This window comes from Naumovozyma dairenensis, chromosome 10, assembly GCF_000227115.2.
Source record: "Naumovozyma dairenensis CBS 421 chromosome 10, complete genome".
NCBI lineage: Eukaryota > Fungi > Ascomycota > Saccharomycetes > Saccharomycetales > Saccharomycetaceae > Naumovozyma > Naumovozyma dairenensis.
In genome coordinates this window covers 140,446-158,796 of record NC_016488.1, presented here as the reverse complement: position 1 = coordinate 158,796, position 18,351 = coordinate 140,446, and the positions used below count along the sequence as shown (strand labels likewise).

General features: G+C 33.8%; 7 protein-coding genes across 7 annotated transcripts; 4 read left to right on the top strand and 3 right to left on the bottom strand.

Moving 5' to 3' along the window:
- Window positions 1-144: 144 nt before the first annotated feature.
- On the top strand, window positions 145-960 carry STM1 (Stm1p; the record flags this gene model as incomplete). Its single annotated transcript, XM_003672161.1, has 1 exon — window positions 145-960. The coding sequence occupies one exon, from the start codon at window positions 145-147 to the stop codon at window positions 958-960; it is 816 nt and encodes a 271-aa protein (XP_003672209.1).
- Window positions 961-2,204: 1,244 nt separating this feature from the next.
- On the top strand, window positions 2,205-3,236 carry NDAI0J00730 (aldo/keto reductase; the record flags this gene model as incomplete). Its single annotated transcript, XM_003672160.1, has 1 exon — window positions 2,205-3,236. The coding sequence occupies one exon, from the start codon at window positions 2,205-2,207 to the stop codon at window positions 3,234-3,236; it is 1,032 nt and encodes a 343-aa protein (XP_003672208.1).
- Window positions 3,237-3,756: 520 nt separating this feature from the next.
- Window positions 3,757-5,562, bottom strand: NDAI0J00720 (uncharacterized protein; the record flags this gene model as incomplete). The annotated part of the gene is made up of 1 exon (XM_003672159.1): window positions 3,757-5,562. One exon carries the CDS (start codon window positions 5,560-5,562, stop codon window positions 3,757-3,759), a length of 1,806 nt encoding a protein of 601 aa, XP_003672207.1.
- Window positions 5,563-6,848: 1,286 nt separating this feature from the next.
- EMC2 (Emc2p) lies at window positions 6,849-7,856 on the bottom strand (the record flags this gene model as incomplete). The annotated part of the gene is made up of 1 exon (XM_003672158.1): window positions 6,849-7,856. The coding sequence occupies one exon, from the start codon at window positions 7,854-7,856 to the stop codon at window positions 6,849-6,851; it is 1,008 nt and encodes a 335-aa protein (XP_003672206.1).
- Window positions 7,857-8,263: 407 nt separating this feature from the next.
- Window positions 8,264-9,463, top strand: TIF5 (translation initiation factor eIF5; the record flags this gene model as incomplete). The annotated part of the gene is made up of 1 exon (XM_003672157.1): window positions 8,264-9,463. One exon carries the CDS (start codon window positions 8,264-8,266, stop codon window positions 9,461-9,463), a length of 1,200 nt encoding a protein of 399 aa, XP_003672205.1.
- A 628-nt stretch (window positions 9,464-10,091) lies between these two features.
- Window positions 10,092-13,781, bottom strand: NDAI0J00690 (uncharacterized protein; the record flags this gene model as incomplete). Its single annotated transcript, XM_003672156.1, has 1 exon — window positions 10,092-13,781. One exon carries the CDS (start codon window positions 13,779-13,781, stop codon window positions 10,092-10,094), a length of 3,690 nt encoding a protein of 1,229 aa, XP_003672204.1.
- A 963-nt stretch (window positions 13,782-14,744) lies between these two features.
- NDAI0J00680 (uncharacterized protein) lies at window positions 14,745-17,984 on the top strand (the record flags this gene model as incomplete). Its single annotated transcript, XM_003672155.1, has 1 exon — window positions 14,745-17,984. One exon carries the CDS (start codon window positions 14,745-14,747, stop codon window positions 17,982-17,984), a length of 3,240 nt encoding a protein of 1,079 aa, XP_003672203.1.
- Between the last annotated feature and the right edge of the window lie 367 nt (window positions 17,985-18,351).

The window sequence follows — 18,351 nt, the reverse complement described above, 5'->3', positions numbered from 1 at the left end:
ACTCACCAGGATTAATATACTCAAAAACACATATATATACTCATTTTTGAACAAAATAAAAAAAAAAGATTAACTTCATAAAGTTCTTTTTCTTTTTCATCAATTTCCTCACATACATACACACATATAAAGCACAATTGAGCCATGTCTACTAATCCATTTGATCTATTAGGTAACGACGTTGAAGATCCAAGCGCTGTCGTCCCACCAGTCGTCATCAAGGAAATTGTCAAGAACACTACTTCTTCCAAAAAGACTGACACTCCACCAAAATCTGCTGACCCATCAAAGGCCAGAAAAAACAGACCAAGAGCCTCAGGTAACGAAGGTGCCATCAAAGATAAATCCGCCGGTAGATACAAGAACAAATCAAAGGATGTCCCATCCTCTGCTGCCACCAACTCAAGAGACAAATCAAGAAGAGCCACTGATCGTCACTCTAGATCAGGTAAAGCTGACACTGAAAAGAAAGTCAACCAAGGTTGGGGTGATAACAACAAGGAATTATCCACTGAAATCGCCGCTGAAGCTGATGCCGCTGCTGAAATTGAAGCTGACAAAGAAGTCGCTGAAGAAGATGCTGGTTCTCAAAAGATGTCATTACAAGATTATTTGAAATCTTCAGCTAACACTGAATTAAACAAAGTCCCTGAACCAACTAAAAACATTAACAAGTTGGAAGGTGCCGAATTGTTCGTTAAGAAGGAAGAAGATTACGTCCCAGCTACTAAGACTAAGAATGTCAAGTCTAAACAATTGAAGACTAAGAACTTTTTGGATTTCAGCGCCACTTTCTCTGATTCTTTACCTCAACAAAAGGGTGGTAGAAAGAACTTCAATGGTAAAGGTGACCGTCGTGGTGGTAAGTCCAACAACAACAGACAAGGCAAGAGATCTGACGCCAATCCTGTTCAAAGGAATGCTTCTATTGACACCTCTAACTTACCATCTTTGGCTTAAGTAACTTTTTTTCTTAAAATCAAAGAAAAAACNCAAAAATTCACTTCCCCATCTCTCTCTCTCTCTCTCTCTCACACATACATAGTGCAAAAAACTTTAATCATCATCATTTGATATTATTTATTTTTTATTGTTTATATACATATAATTTTTTTAGTTAAGTGAATCATGATGGTTGTTTTATTTTACATATATATATATATATGACAGAATGATTAATCAACTAAATTTTCATCTTCTCTGACCTATTCTATCCTATTGTATGTTACTTTTATTCTATTATTCATAATATACTTAAATCGTACTCTAAGTATTGTTTTTATTAAACCGGTTCAGCATATAATCAATTCTACTCATACTATTGTACTATATTTTTTTCGTACATGTTAGTAAAATATGGCTTTCTTCCTGCATGCTTATTTAACCTGGGTTCTTCATTTGAAAACAGGTGAATCTTTCTTTACAGTCGATTATAAATTAAAACCAAATAGAGTGATACAAAGTAGAAAGTTTACATTTCTATGTTAGAAGTTTTCTGAAGAATCAAAGATTTACGTCTTGTGTATCCCCCTGACTTCAATACCACTGAATATGGGTGCGAAGCTTTCCAGAAATTTAAATGCTGGCATCGACATTGCAGCTATTGCCCCTCCAAATCCTACCTACGAAGTTTTAACTAGTCTAGTATAATAAACACATAATGCTGCCTTTTTTTGAGCATAAACGTAGTATTTCATACAGAATAGAATAATTTTCCTACAGTCACCTAGAAAAAGTTAGAGTTGTAAAGGCAACCTCAGGTAGAGATCCAGACCCACTTACTTCATTAGGAATTTAAAGATGAACACTCTCATCTCATTTAATCTAATCTAATCTAATCTAATCTGATCCTATCCCTTATTATATAAGTCAAGTCAATCCACCCAATGTGGAAAACTGTGTTTTGTTTTCCAAGAGGAATTCCTGAGACGAATCTAAGACGGAGATGGAGGCCCTCCCTTAAAATAAAAGAACAATCCCCCCCCGCTTCCCTGAAAAATTTATTGGCGTTTCTCTCAGAAAACGTAGTACGAAAAAAGTTTGTCATGTTATACATCACGTAATCGGATTCCTCGAGGATTCAAAGATTGACGTTAACAAAATATATAAAGATTAGCATATTTCCCAAATGTAAGTTAGTTGTGTTACTCCTCATCCCTAGGACTACAACAATTTCAAGACTAAGCAACCAACACATATCATCAATGGGTCTAGTTAAACAAGTTCGTTTAGGTCAATCAGGTCTTAAAATCTCACCAATCCTAATTGGTTGTATGTCCTACGGTTCAAAAAAATGGGCAGATTGGGTCATCGAAGATAAAGAAAAGATTTTCAATATCTTAAAACATTGTTATGATAACGGATTACGTACTTATGATACAGCTGATGTTTATTCTAATGGTGTAAGTGAAAGACTCATTGGTGAATTCTTAAAAAAATATAATATCAAGAGAGAAACTGTCGTAATCTTCACTAAAATATTTTACGCTGTTGATGAGACCCTAGATTTGCCTCGTAGCAACGTTCCTAATGAAAGAAATGATTTGGATTTGGCTAATCAAGGTGGACTATCAAGAAAACATATCATCACTGGTGTGAAAAACTCAGTCGAGAGATTAGGAACTTATATAGATGTCTTACAAATTCACCGTTTGGATCATGATACTCCAAAGGAGGAAATAATGAGAGCTTTGAACGATGTCATTGTGGAAGGTTCAGTTAGATACATTGGTGCATCATCTATGTGGGCTACTGAATTTGCTGAGTTACAATTTACCGCGGAAAAGAATGGTTGGTTCAAATTTGTTAGTTCTCAATCATATTACAATTTATTAAATCGTGAAGATGAAAGAGAATTGATTCCATTTTGTAAAAGACATGGTGTTGGTTTGATTCCATGGTCTCCAAACGCTAGAGGTATCCTAACTAGACCTTTAGAACAACAATCCACAAGAAAATTGAGCGATCCAACAATAACTAACATGGGCTTGGATAATCTTGCTGATGATCAAAAGGAAATTGTGAAAAGAGTAGAACATTTGGCTACTAAGAAGAATATATCAATGGCAATGTTATCCATTTCGTGGGCTTTACATAAAGGTGCCAATCCAATTGTTGGTTTGAATTCGATTGAAAGAGTTGATGAAGCAATTAAAGCAATTGATGTCAAATTAACTGAAGATGATATTAAATATTTGGAAGAAACTTATAAACCACAAAACGTTCAAGGCTTATAAAAGACCATACACTGTCATGTCTTTTAAAACAGTATCATAATTATTGTTATGCAACGTTACGAATATATATATGGATAATCTTATGTGTTTATAATATGACAAGTCATTGCTACTGGAAATTAATATAATGCTAAATTCATTAGATCTACATAAAATAAGACAAGTCACTTGACATTATGACCCAATATGTCACCATTTAATACGCCAGCTAGTGGATGTATGAATGCACTTCTGTACCGTACATTATGAGGCAATCACTCCACCAATACCTTAGTTAGGTACACTGACGTAGGTTCCTAGATCAGAGACAGGTTAAGAGCCTTACCAGTCTATAAGGCAACAGGCTTCTTTACAGTCTGATGACTCAAAAGCAACTGGTGAGAAATATGTATGGGTCATAAGGCATGAGTACATACACCTGAAGAACTACTGTCCATATTCTTATTAAAGTCGCATTTATAGATTAAGTATATATAGATATAAGAGCTCCTTACAAGTTATTGGCACATGCTAATCAATGTTAAACTTTTAAATCGACTTTCAAAGTGTATGTCAAAACAATTGATAAAGTAATGAACAATATCATATACTGAATCAAAAAGAACACTGAAAGACAGTCCAATTGTAGATGTGATCCATCAGTTGGAGTATAGAATGCTGTAAAATACACTTGCGCAGTAGCATTAGGCATAGCAAAAGTTAATATAACAGCAAACTTACTAATGTCAGTCTCTAGCCAATTAATATCGTAAAGTTTATTTGCCCATGCTACGCCAATAATTGGAATAACAACTAATCTAAAAAGTGTCATTAAAATTGCAGATCTAATGAACCCCTTTGGTAACGTAGTAATCTTTAAACGTGCCAATGTACCTCCTAACATTAACAGTCCCAATGGGATACAGGCATTACCAATATATGATGTGAAATCCATCAAAAAGTTTAATACTGGTTCCCCATCGGGGGCTTGATGGACATGAACATATGTATGGACGAATAAAGCCTTTAGCCAAGGAATTAAGGCACAAATTATACCTAATAATGCTCCTAGTGATGCTGGTCTAAAACAATTAATTAAAAAATATGTTACCCAACCCAAGTTATGTTTCTTAATAAATTCATTAAAGTTTCTTTTGAATGTTTCATATTTAGAAGGATGTGTTTCAATGTTACCATTATCACTATGTGAGGTAATTACTCTTCCATAATTCTCGTCATCAGCTTCATCATCCAAGTGACGTCCTCCTACAAGGCCAATTGACGTATTTGTTTCACCTATATCTTCAATCAATGATAACGGTCTTGATAAGTCAAGGTCTCCTTGCTTCATCTTATCAACCGCACTATATTCAGCAATCATATCATCCATTGTTAACCTCCTTCTTCTTCTTCTTAAATTTTTGTTACTACTTCGATTGTTTAAGTTTCTTGTTGTATAATGACGACTTTTATAAGGAACCTCTCGAATCCCAATTGTTTCTAATATACTTGGTGATGAAATAATTTTAGAAACTTTGTATGAATTAGAATTAGAACCAGAATCACCATTTCTGACATTTCTTAAATATGCATTAGGCATACCGGGTATTTTTTCTCCTCCTGAAGAGTCATCATCACTGAAATATTTTTGAACGTAATAATTATTAGTATGGCCCTCAGTATTACCATCATCATCTGATAACACTTCATCGGTACTTACTTCACTTAGTGCCTCTTCCGAGACTTGATCACTCAAACTATTAGCAAGGGAACCAGTCATACGATCATATTCCATATGTGAAGATTTGCCCACTTTAACGTTATTAGGAGTATCAATTTTAGCATCATTATTTAAATCATCATGAACTTTCTCAAAGTCCGTTTTATGTGTAGTTGGTGTGGATGTACCCTTTTCGATATCGTTGTCTTTTTTCTTACCTCTTTCTGTAAAATCTAAACCCACTATTCTCCACATACCAAAATTCATCATTAAGAAACTTTGAGTGAACAAAAAGATACAACAAAATGCGACACCTTTTTCAGATTGTTCTTCAGTAAAAATGGTACCATTCCCCATACTTTGTAGATAAGCGATTGGTAAATCAGAGATATTAGGGAATATTCCTGCGAATAGAAGACCCCAGAACCATTTCTTTGGAACCGGAGTAGTATAATTTGTAATCATGGAACATGCTCCACCAATTGAGAATAATAATATGGCTGATAATACGATGACACCGATTTCCTTTATATCCTTCCATGATATACTTGTAACGATTTTATTAAATGTTAAACAGGGCAAGATTGCGTTGACTACCATGTTAGATATACCACGAGCTGTCTCCATGGTTACAATATCGAATTTGGCAATTAAGTATCCAACTAGGATGATTGTGTAAATTTTTAAAATTGGTTTGATAGCAATGTAAATTGCCGCCCCTAGATCAACTTTTGACTATTTTTTTTTTTACCGTTTGAATTGTGTTTCTGTCAATTATATAGTAGGGGAATGTTTTTCGTTAATTATTTATTAATATGAGAGGGTTTGTTATAATGTTAATAGTGATGCTACTAGGCAACCAACCATCTCTGTTACAAATATACTATTGTTTTTTTGATCAATAATTTCAACGACGAATACATGAGCACACAGTATTTCGAATAAGTCTAATGAAAAAGAGAGGAACGGTCATACATACATACATACATACATACATACATAAATGCATGGTTATTTGTTCCCTTTTAAGAAAAAAGGACCAAAGTTACCTCAAGAGAGCTCAATGTGCTATACTATAATCTTATCCCTCAAAAGAGTGAAAAATTTCCAAAGTGAAAAATTTCTTGGCACCATCTCGGATCTCTACACTCCGGGGTAACCCCGCGATCCTTTTCCTTCTTCTTTATGTCCGTTTTTAACACCGTCCGTCGGTCCGTCTTCCGCGGAAATTAAGAAGCTGATCTCGCTGCCAATCTGCCAATCTGCCAATGTGTACATACATACAGTATAGTCAGTCCTCTTGGCATAAATACATACTAAATACGTCCTAACACAATGGAGAATTAAAAGGCATGTGTACGTACATATGTAGGTAGAGCCACTGCCATTCGTCTGTTTCCTATACTCTACATGCATAACTTGAAAATATATACGAATTATCTGCCATATGAATAATGGTTACTTATATTCTGACAAGTTCCTGTCGTAGTAATCGAATTTAGTATTTTGTGACAGGGGCTGAACGATATGGTGGTTTTCTTCTCCGCCTCCATAATATAGTTCGTATTAGAAAACGGTTTTTATACATATATTTGTAAATCACAGGTGAAGTGTGAAGTATCCATGGTTTATTATGGAAACTGCAAGCACCATACTTTCCATACAAGAACGAGAATTTTTGAACAGAACTCTCTGTTTATAAAGCCCCCCCAAATACGTACACATTGATTCAGTGAAATATTATTTGAGAATGAGGATAATTGGTTTTTTATACGTAGTAGTACATATCAGAAGCAGTTCAGTTGTGTTTCTATTTAAGGCAATGAAAGGTTTCGCATTCGTCACTAGTCGTATCATACAGACATACATATTCAATTATAAAATTATCGAACATAGCTGAGCTTTTTTAGAGTTCACGAACGTAGTACATATTCGATTGTTATTTTATCTTGTTCAACTGATGTCTTGGAAGAGATTTCTTGTAGTTTGGCCTTAGATAAATTAAGTACCTCTAATTTTTTCTTTCTATTTTCCAATTTATCATTATTCGTTTTATTTTGTTGCTGGTGTTGCTGCTGCTGGTTGTTTCCATTAACGATTAGCTGAGTGGTCTTATAAGCCATTATCCAGCCCTTGATATAATATTCACTAATCTCTACACTTCTTAATGCATTTTGCAATGATTTTTCCAAAAGGTCATTATATTCTGATAACTTCCTAGAACTGGAATTCATATTGGTTATGGTTAAAGCTTGATAATATAATACCTCAGATAATCTAGCAAAAGCTTCGTAGTTAAATGGCATTATTATTAATATTTCTTCAAAGCAATATTTAGCCTTATGATAATCCTTTAATTGGAAATAAACCTCTCCCATAAACCACCAAGTTTCTGGATCTAATGGGAATTTATCCACCAATTTTAATAGTTCATTTATCACTTTACCTTTGTCCTTCTCTTCATCTTTGCCTTTCTTACTGGAACTACTAACCATAAATGGTTGAATTTTTATTGATATTAATTTCTTCATAACCATAGTATAACTAGTTGTATCTGACTCAAATTCTAATTGTCGATTAATCAAACTTTCCAAATATTGAATGGCCACATCATCATTCTGATTAATTTGTAACAAGGTCGCCTTCATGATTTGTAATTTAGGAGATGATTCTCCAAATCGATCCCTTAATGCATTAAAATGTATTTGAGCCTCCACATCTTTGCTTAAATATACACAAACGTAAAATAACATCTCCGTCAATGATAATCCATTAGATTCGGATAAATGAGAGTCCCCAATTGCTAAATAATTTTTCATTTCAGAATACAATTCAATCAATTCCTTTGGTGGTAACTGTGTGTATGATTTACTAACCATAATGGTTAGTAGCTTTTCTCTAACACTATCCTTTTGCATCATTCGTTAAAGTCTCTGGATTGTAATTTTGAATGTATTCTCAAGATAATTGACACAGAGAATCTATCCAATAGATATACTGTCAATTCGTTCGTTCTCGTCTTCTTTTTCTGCTGCTTCTTCCGTTTTCAATTGTTCTCACCTTTTACCTCTAACCTTCACATATGTTGATAGTTTTCTGTCAAATTCCCAAATCCTCACTTACGAAAATCAAAATTGAAAAATTTTCCAAAAGTGTAAAATATAAAGAACAAGAACAAGATACAGCTGGATAACAAGAAGGTGTACTATCCAACCACATAGGCAAGTTAAGGTGAGCAAGGTTATTAGTATTATTATATTATTACTACATCCAAATTCGATATTCAAACCTCAAAAGAATAAAAACACAAGAAACCACTGACCCCAAAATGTCCATCAACATTTGTAGAGATAACCATGATCCATTCTACCGTTATAAGATGCCTCCAATTCAAGCCAAAGTGGAAGGTAGAGGTAACGGTATCAAGACTGCCCTTTTGAATGTTGCAGATGTAGCTCGTGCTTTAAATAGACCAACTCCATACTTAGTCAAATATTTCGGTTTCGAATTAGGTGCTCAAACCTCCATCTCTGTTGATAAAGATCGTTATTTAGTTAACGGTGTTCATGAACCTGCCAAATTACAAGATGTCCTTGATGGGTTCATTAATAGATTTGTTCTTTGTGGTAGTTGTAAGAATCCAGAAACTGAAATTATCATCACTAAAGATAGTGACTTAGTGAGAGATTGTAAAGCATGTGGTAAGAGAACTCCAATGGATTTAAGACATAAATTATCTTCATTCATCTTGAAGAATCCACCAGAATCAATGAACCAAGGTAATAAAAAGAAAGCTGCCACTGCATCTGCAAACGTTCGTGGTGGTGGTGTTTCCATTAGTGATATCGCTCAGGGGAAATCAGGTGATGCATCCGCATCTACTGATACAGGTGATCATGAAGATGAAGATGAGTTAGCTCGTCAAATTCATGCTGCTGCTAAGACGTTACAAGATATCGAGGTAAAAGATGATGACTGGGCTGTTGATATGTCTGAAGAAGCTATTAGGAAGCGTGCTAAGGAATTACAAGTTAATTCTGGTGTCATCGATGCCAGTTTATCTAAATTAGATGAATATGGTGAATGGATCCTAAAAGATGAAGAATTACCATCAGATGTGGAGTTGTATAAGAAGGCTGTAGAACTGAATATTTTGAATGATCCAAAGATTGGTGCCGTCCTTGCACAATCTTTATTTGACGAAGGTATAGTGGATGAAATTGCTCAACATGCGGCTTTCTTCACTAAAGTTTTCGTTGAACCTGAATTTGAAAAGAATTTCCTTGGTGGTATTGAAAGATTCTTAGGTTTGGAACATAAAGATTTGATTCCACAATTACCTAAAATTTTAGTTCAATTGTATAATAATGATATCATTTCTGAAGAGGAAATTATGAGATTCGGTACAAAGACTTCAAAAAAATTTGTTCCAAAAGAAGTCTCCAAAAAGGTTCGTAGAGCAGCAAAGCCATTCATTGTTTGGTTACAAAATGCTGAAAGTGAAGATGAAGAATCTGATGAAGAATAGTTATTGCATTGAAAATACCTAAAGAAAAAACAAATACAAAATATTATAAAAAAACCCTTAAATACTCATCCATCAAGCACCACAAAACAGAACAACTGAAGTAAGTAAAACAAGAATATAAATTCTTATACATGTATATTTAATTAAAAATTGTTTGATAGCTTTTCCATTATAATAAATAGAATACTAAAAAATCAATGACATCAGCACTGTTCCAATCTTTTCCAATTCGTAGAAAAGGCATCCTCTTTAGGAAATCTCTCTAAAAAAATCCAATTTTTCATTATAAGGATATAGTATTAAGGTATATAAAATTAAATATTAACAGCTGAAGGTATATACAACATGAGTCATAAGGTAGGGAAATAAAATAAATAGATGAATAAATCAACGTTTTAGTCGTATGATTTTTTAAGATCGTTATGCATGGGAATTTATAAGAGAAAAAAAAAAATTTAAAGTTGTAAAGGAAAACAAAGAATGAGAAACGGAGAAAGACAGGAAAGGTTCCTACCTAAAAGCTATCTTATTATTGTTATTATTCATTAGTGTGTGAGTTTGTTTGTATCATCGAAAATCTCTGTCATGGAAAATGCTGATATTAAAAGGGAGAAAGTAAATCATTCTACTAAAAATTGTGTGTGCCAGTACCAAATCTTGTAGTATTGGTATCTGTTGTGGCATTGCTTAATGTGCGGTTTAAAACATTTGAGCCACTGTTAGGTAATGATAGTGTTGTTGTGTTAGTCAAATTTGCCATCTCATAATTCAGGCCATTAGGAAAGTCGTTAATGATATTAGCAGCAATATTACTATTGTTATTATTGTTTGGATTGTTCATGTTATTCATAAAAGTACTGTCATTATTATTATAGCCATTAGCATTGAAATTCATTGAATATAAGGCTAAATTTGTATTGATATTCCTGGTTATATTGGGATCCATTCCCAAGTTCATATTCATGTTAGGGTTTATATTCATATTTATACTTGGATTCATTCCCATATTTGGGTTTTGGTTATAATATCCAATGCTATTGGAGGATGGTATTGGTTGTGTTAAGGGAGGAGGAGGTATGAGAGGATTCGGATAACTTTGAGGAATTGTGTGCTGAATTTGTTGATTATATTGCTGTTGTAATGGTTGATTCCTCTGCGGACTTTGAATAACAAAATTTGAGCTCCTGTTACTGGAAATGGAGGATGTTCTATTTAACCTTGATCTATCTTGATTGAAAATATGGCCAATCGATTTATGGGATTTTGTTTGATAGCCTTGGGGACCTATATTTACAAGACCAACTTCCTCCATTAAACGACGATGTTGTTGAATTGGTTTTGTTTCAATTAATATGGTGCGGATTTGAGCAATGATGTGTTGTCTTTGCGAGCCCTCAAATATTCTTGACGTTAATACTTTGTAGACAAAAGTTGGACCATAGTTTGAATCATTTAGAAGTGTTGTCAATAGCAATTTTGTGCGAGCATGTTCATGTTTCACATTTTCATCATTTTCATCATCTGAAGTAATAACAGCAGAATGGTCTTCATTATCATCATGTATCGTTCCAAATATTGGTTCCAGGATTAAATTTCTTATAATTTCACTTTCAGCACCGCGATAATTCAATAATTTCAAAATTGTCAAAGAACCTAATTTATGACAACATAATTTACCTAAGGAGAGTACCAATTTCTTCGTTAAGATTTCGAATCTATTTGATAGCGTACACGTATCCAGGAACCATGTAATTAAAAGAGTACCATTATTATTGGTTATCAAATATTCAGCGTACAATATGATCAATGAACTTAAAGTTAAAGTTTGTTCAGGAGTAATAATGTCTTGAGATTCTAAACAAGCTCTAATAGCACGAGCGCCGTATCTATTTTGAACGATAGTCCAAAAATTCTCAATAATATTCTCAAATATAAAATTGTTCCATGGGAATCCGAATTTTAAGACACCTTGAATAACATAATTACCAAATTGATCATTGAATAATGAAGTACAATAATCTTGGACTCCTAAAGTGATTAGTTGAATTTGTTTTGGAGTTCTTGCTAGTTTAACAATTTTTTGACAAACCCAGGTACCATTTTTATGTACACCAATTGATGTTAAAAATTTATTAATTTCTCTTAAGATCATGATTCTAATTACATCTGATGAGTTATCATATAATTTTTGAACTATGGTGTTACCTAAATAATCTGAACTTAATTCAGGTATTTCATTTAACATAGCAATGGCCAGTTGTTCAATTTCTAAATTGGTTAATGAATTGGAATCAATGTTTTTTCTTATTTCACGTAATTTGGGAGTATCGAATCTTCTCATTTTAGTTGGAGTTGGAGTTGGTCCAAAATTGGACGTATCAGGTGCCTTCATCGTCTTATTTTTTTGGGAAATATCAGCACTATCGATGGAATTTGCAATTATATGACTAACTTGAATTTTGTCATATTTAAGGTTAAAAGAGTTCAAGATTGAATAGAACGTCTCCTGCTGAGAGTTAAATGATGGTGGGGGTAAAGTAAACGGACAAACATCCTTTTCAACAGCAGTTATTTGAATAGGTGATGATGCATTTGGATTTGATGACATACGAGTCAATTGTGGGCCTAGATTGTTTTGTGGTAGACCATTTGAACTTTGAAATTGTGAGTTAAACATTGGATACTGCTGTTGTTGTTGCGACTGTGGCAAGTATTGCAGGTTCGAACTCTTATATAGTTGCTCTTGTAATAGAGATTGATTCATATTGTTCTTTTCTGGAGGAGAAGATGAGGATATCATTACTTGTGGGACTTGATTTCTTGCTTTATTAGTGTTCTTATTATAGTTACTAAACTTTTGAGTATTATCGTAGATTGGTAAGATTTTAGCAAAAGTAATAGTTGTTGGTAACCCAATTGCAGATATTTCGTTCCCTTGTAGGGCCTCCAGACATGTGATTGCAGAATCTATCGACTCAAATTCGATTAATGCCATGTCCATTCCTTTCAGAGTTCTTGACGATATGATGCGACCAAATCTAGAACAGATAGTCGCTAATGATGTACTTGCTAAATTTCTTGGTATATGTTGTTGTTTTTGTTGTTGTTGCAATTGTGACAATGGTTGGATTGGAAGGATATTTGAAAATAATAGTGTATTAGTAGGTAATAAAGTGTTCACTTGATATATTTGGGGCACCATTGTACTGGTAGTAATCCAACTGATTGAAGATGGATCGATATTATCTTGAATTAGTGGTAAATCAGGGGTTGTGATCGGATTTGGAATAAAGTTTGAAGTAGCACGGGGACGTGATAAATTTGGAACATTTGTAAATTTGTTAGGATCATTGAACATATTCAATGTAGTTGATTGCGCTCTCCTTCTATTTGGGATGTCAATTGAAGGAGCATTAAGGTTCAAGGTATTAGAGTTATTTTTAGTTATATTAAAAGTTTCATTACTTGTATCAACTAATTCATTAGTCATTGACCGCATTAAGGGACCAAAATAGGAAGAAGAATCATCCGGTTTATTGAAGTTGTTATTAGAATCCAATTTTATTGGAGTCATTGGATTATTGTTGTTATTGTTATTGTTTGCCGAGTGATTTGACGGCCAAAGAGTCAAATTCCCTGGAATTGAAGATATATCAGTGAACTGAGAGGATATGGTATTATTCCTTGGCCTTGAACCACTTTGTGACGTCATAGTTGGTAGAATGTTAAAAGTGTATGAATCGTTTTGAGTAGTAAATGAGTAATCAGTTTTTGATTGTACCATATCGTTACTTTTCTTCTGCTCATTTTCTAGAGATTCCAGTATATTTGACGGAGAATTCGAATTAGAAGTTGAGTTTTTCTCATCAAAAATACTACTATGATTCATATTATGGACCTCGGTAGATAGAGTACTATCGGTATTACTTGAAGATGAATAAGTAATAGGGGTACCTTTCTTACTGTTATCTATACTATCAAATTTCTTCGAATGATGTAATTTCGCACTAATAGAAGGTAAGAAATTACTCAATGTATTAGAAAATTTACCTGCTTTGGATCTATAAGATCCTAGTTTATTAGGAGCTTTTGAAATATCAATCTTCTCTCCTTCATCCTGGGAATTTTTCTCTTTGTCCCTGTCTCTGTCTTTGTCTTTGGAATTAGGACTACTTTTAGAATCCTTTGAGGTTAGAGTTCTATCTGGAAAATCTTCAGAATAGATTGGTATAGTGATACCCGGTTCTATTATATCGGGTAAATCTGACATATTACCGTTATATGAGGTTTTTGTATTGTTATTACTATTAGTACGCATCTTGTATCCTATAATGATGGTAATGATGACGATGAAATTATGCTGATGTATTGGAGAGGAAGGTCTTTTTTAGAAAGGTATGCAAATGGTACAGTTAATTATCTACTGAATGGTGTTAGTTTATTTTATTTTTTGTTGTTGCTATGAACTAGATCTGGTTTATCATTGACTAGTTCCTCCTACTTTCTCTTCTTTAGATCTTTCGTATAACGTAAATGCGACGATAAGGGAAAGATTGACGCCTTAATAAGGTGGATGTGTTCTATCTAATTGAAAGAGAATGCTGGACACTTGTATCTTAGTGCAGATAAGTGAAAGAATGGAATATATGCTTTTTCAGGATTCATGTATTTGTTGAGTTCTGAAATATATATGTAATTTCACTTGTGTAACGGTTAAGTTACCACTTCTACTGTGCTAAGGTTACGTACAATTCAATGTTACTTACTACCCTTTGTTCACCTGCGTATTATTCTTTGCGAATTTTTACTAATTAAATCTGGGGGAAAAGCTGCTGTGTATGTGGTGTATGGATTCACTCCTTGCACACCCTAACAAATCTGGAAATAACTTAGGGTATTCTTGTGTTACCCTTTCTTATAAAACAAATACCCCTAGGGTTAACCTTAATATCCAAACCCTATTGATTTCGTGCCCTGGTTTATTCCCAAAAGCCCTAAGCTCTTCGAGAATTTGACAATTATCCCAAAGGGGAAACATGTAAATAGTCATGTACGTCAAGTTGTGCAAGAAAAAGATCTAAAACATCATCACTACAATTATACGTACGTACATAATTTCTTCAGACAAAGAGAAGATTGGATTCGTTGGACCCTTAAAGAAAAAAATCATTCTCAATCTCATTTTACCTTCAGTTAGAGTAAGTTTAGAACCAACCAACAGGTCCAACTTCTTGTTGAAATCAATCATTCACAAAATACAAGATCAGCCAGCTTAAGAACAATGAACACAAGTGTCGATGATCTCCTTAAGGAAATAGACAATGAATTGGAAAATACAATAAATAATATTTACCAAACAAACCAAAAAAAGGATGCTCGACCAGAAAAAAGCAATCAAGAACAAATGTCAAAACGAAACTTAAAGCAAGGAAGTTTCCTAATACCGCTTCAAGAAATAGGGGAAGATACCATGGATATGATAGTAAAACATAACACAAGAAAAAATTCAATTGTTAAAGCTTATTCTAATAATCCCACTACTGATGTTTCCAACACCTCTTTCAATGAGAAAAGAAAATCAATCACATTCATGGATGACATGAACCAAAAGAACCAAATTAATGATTTTCTCACTGAAAATTTCAATAATTCATTATGGTCACTTAAGGATGAGAAAAATAATGATCAACAATGTAGTACTCGTGGTTTGGTCATGATTAAAAAATTAGAGAAGAAACATTTAAAAGAAATAAATGACGCTCATACTACTTTAAGTAGATTAGTTTCATTGAACCTTGATAATAATAACGAATTGGAAACTTCTTCTTCTGGGTATCAAGGTGATGAAAACGCAACTATTGACGACCAAAGTAGAAATACCAACACCAGTACAACCGTGGATTCCAGTTCTCTTCATGATCTAGACATTATACCATCCCATTCACAAGATGAGGAATTCGGAGATTATCAAGATAGTGGATCGATTCATTCTCATTGTTCTACGTTGAGAAAACGTTACCAATTTCAAAAGCTCAACGAATGCAATATGAAGGGAGATATAAGCAAAGACATAAGTGGAGATAAACCTGAAGATTCCAATAATAAAAGTAATTATGATGAACAATTCACTCATAATGAAGTAAGCTCCAATTCTGAGTCTTTTAATGAAAACGAATTGGAAGAAAAAGGTAGTAGTAGAAACTTGGAGACAGCTACGAGTAGGATTGGTTCATTGAACCTTGATGTGAAAGCTGTTGCCACTGGTACAGAGATACCAGTATTACCAGCTTTACCACATCTTGATACATTATCATTTTCTGATCTACTAAATAATAGCATGGATATCAGTAACGATGTTTCAACAGTGTCAACGGAACCAAAAGAGCCGTTGAAACCCTCCGATTATCTCTCCATATGGCGTGATCAAGAACAACTCTTGAATTCATCATTGCCGCAAGAGAATATAGGCGGATTTTCGCCTGTATTCAGCGTTAACTCTCAATTCACAGCATCTACAAACAATAGTCGTGCAACATCAATGTCTTCAAGATTTAATACAAGGGTAGTTAGTAAAAGCACAATTTATCGTCCACAGGAACGACCAACATCTTTTATTCCAAACGAATTTGCATTACCATTGGCCAAAATTTTGTCCCCAAAATTTAAAAACGAAGATGAAACATCACCTCGCATAGGTTTTGAGAACAAGAGTATACCGAAGCTTTTTCATTCTACACAATCAGTATCCACTAAATTGAAAAAAGCCTACAATCTCCACAAGGAAGACTCGTCATTAAAAAATAATGTGGCTGGTGAGGTAAATGAAGCGAAAATAGATAGTGAACAAAGTCTTTTCAACAACTTCGTCAATTCTAGCCCTGTACAAGTTAATTCTCCTGATCTGATTGATAAATCATTAACGTCGTTAATGACTACCTGGGATCATGAATTGGAATCATTCTTAGAAGAAGAATTGGGTCAAGGAGTGGTAACTTTCTTAAGTGACTTAGATGATGCATTATTAACAAGCCTCGGAAACATGGATACTACAGAAGAATCAGAATTAAAACAGACTAGTGTTGACGAAGGCTATTTGGGGTTAACTGGTTCCGTTCCAAACTCAATACCAGATCAAGAACTATTTACAATATTTGATAATGATACTGTGCCGAAGACACCGACAAGGAAAGAATCTGTTAAGCTCTTTGATAGTTTCCATGAAAATGATGAAGACATAATACTAACTCCTCCCCCCAAAGAAGTCACAAGATCGCATGTTTCAAGTCCATTCAAAGTTGTTCAAAGTAACTATATTAAATCTCAAGATGAGGATGAACCATTAAAAGGTGTAGATGTGCCATCAGAAAACATGAATGAAGGACAATCTGGTTTGCCCGAATTGAAGGTCGAGCCAGAACAAGATGGAGGAACTGAAGTTAAGAACGTTGAAAATGTGGAACCAATGACTCCTCCAGTACCATTGAAAGATTTGGGTTATCTGTATGTTACCTTGAACAAAATCTCTAATTTGGCACTACATGGTATAAAACGTCATAATGCAAAGTACTCCTTAGAATTCAATGCCAATGGGGAAAAGACGAGAACACCATGGACTCAGTTACCAAATGATGGAAACATTAGAATAAGAAAAGAATTTAGAATCTTAATGGAAAATCAAGACGAGCCATCTCCTAAATTAGAAATTTTATTGAGATGTCAGTATGAAAAACCTAAGAATGAATTGGTTGGAGTTACTGAAAAGATACCTGTTGGCAAGAAATTCTTATTTGGTAAAAAGAAATACATATATAAAAAAAGATATATTGAAAAGGCTCCACCAGTAGATGATTGGGATAAGATATTTGGGAAAAATGGATCATTTGCCACTTGTGAGTTAGTTTTGGAAACTAAAATTTTGGACCAATGTAAGTTTTCAAAGGTAATAAAAGTCCATGATATGGTTAACAAATGGAATTATGAAAAGAATGGCTCCCATTCTTTTATGAAGGTGGGGCATTTAGAAATGTCACTATGTTACCTTGAAAGGTCACTGAATGAGGAAACTTTCCCATCCTCATTATTAGATGCACAAAAGATCATTAAAAGATATAACGAAAAACAAAATATTCAAAAAGAGGGATATATGTTACAAGAAGGAGGGGACATAGAAGGGGCAGCTTTACAGAAAAGATTGTTTAAATTGCATGGTACAGAACTTGTCGGTTATCATGAAATTTCTGGAAAACCAAGAATACGGATAAATATGTTAAAGGTAAAGGAAGTAGTAGGCACTGATCGAATCGGAAAAGATGGGGAAGTCTTTACTAGCACTGCGGATTCATTTTCATTAGGAACCTCTATTCAATTAATTTTCGAGAATGATGAAAAATTAACACTAGTAAGTGAAGATTCTGACGCTGGCAAAGGAGATTGGTTTAATACATTATCTCGAGTTGTTAGTTTAAACGCCAGTCATCAACCATGGATAAAAAAATACGCATCTCAATTAGTAAGTACTTAAGTATTAAAAAAAATTAATATCCTATTGGATAATCTAAGCAATAACTATAGTGAGAACTCAAAATGACGCCCATTCTTGTAGAAAGGACAGCATCGATGTTCTTTAAATTTGACTCTGCAAAGGATACAATGAAATAAGGGAAAAATCTGATTTAACAGTTTATAGTTAGTCCCTTTGAAAGATCAAAGTGCTTAATATATGTTAGTAACCTCAATTTTCGTATAATTCGTGTCTTCAATTTAGGGATACTGAGGTTTACTCCACCTATTAAGACTGTCTATTTAATAACACCCGTACATTTTGTCCAAACTATATATTATTTGAATCCTAACACCATACAATTTAGGTAATACCAATGGGACGAAAA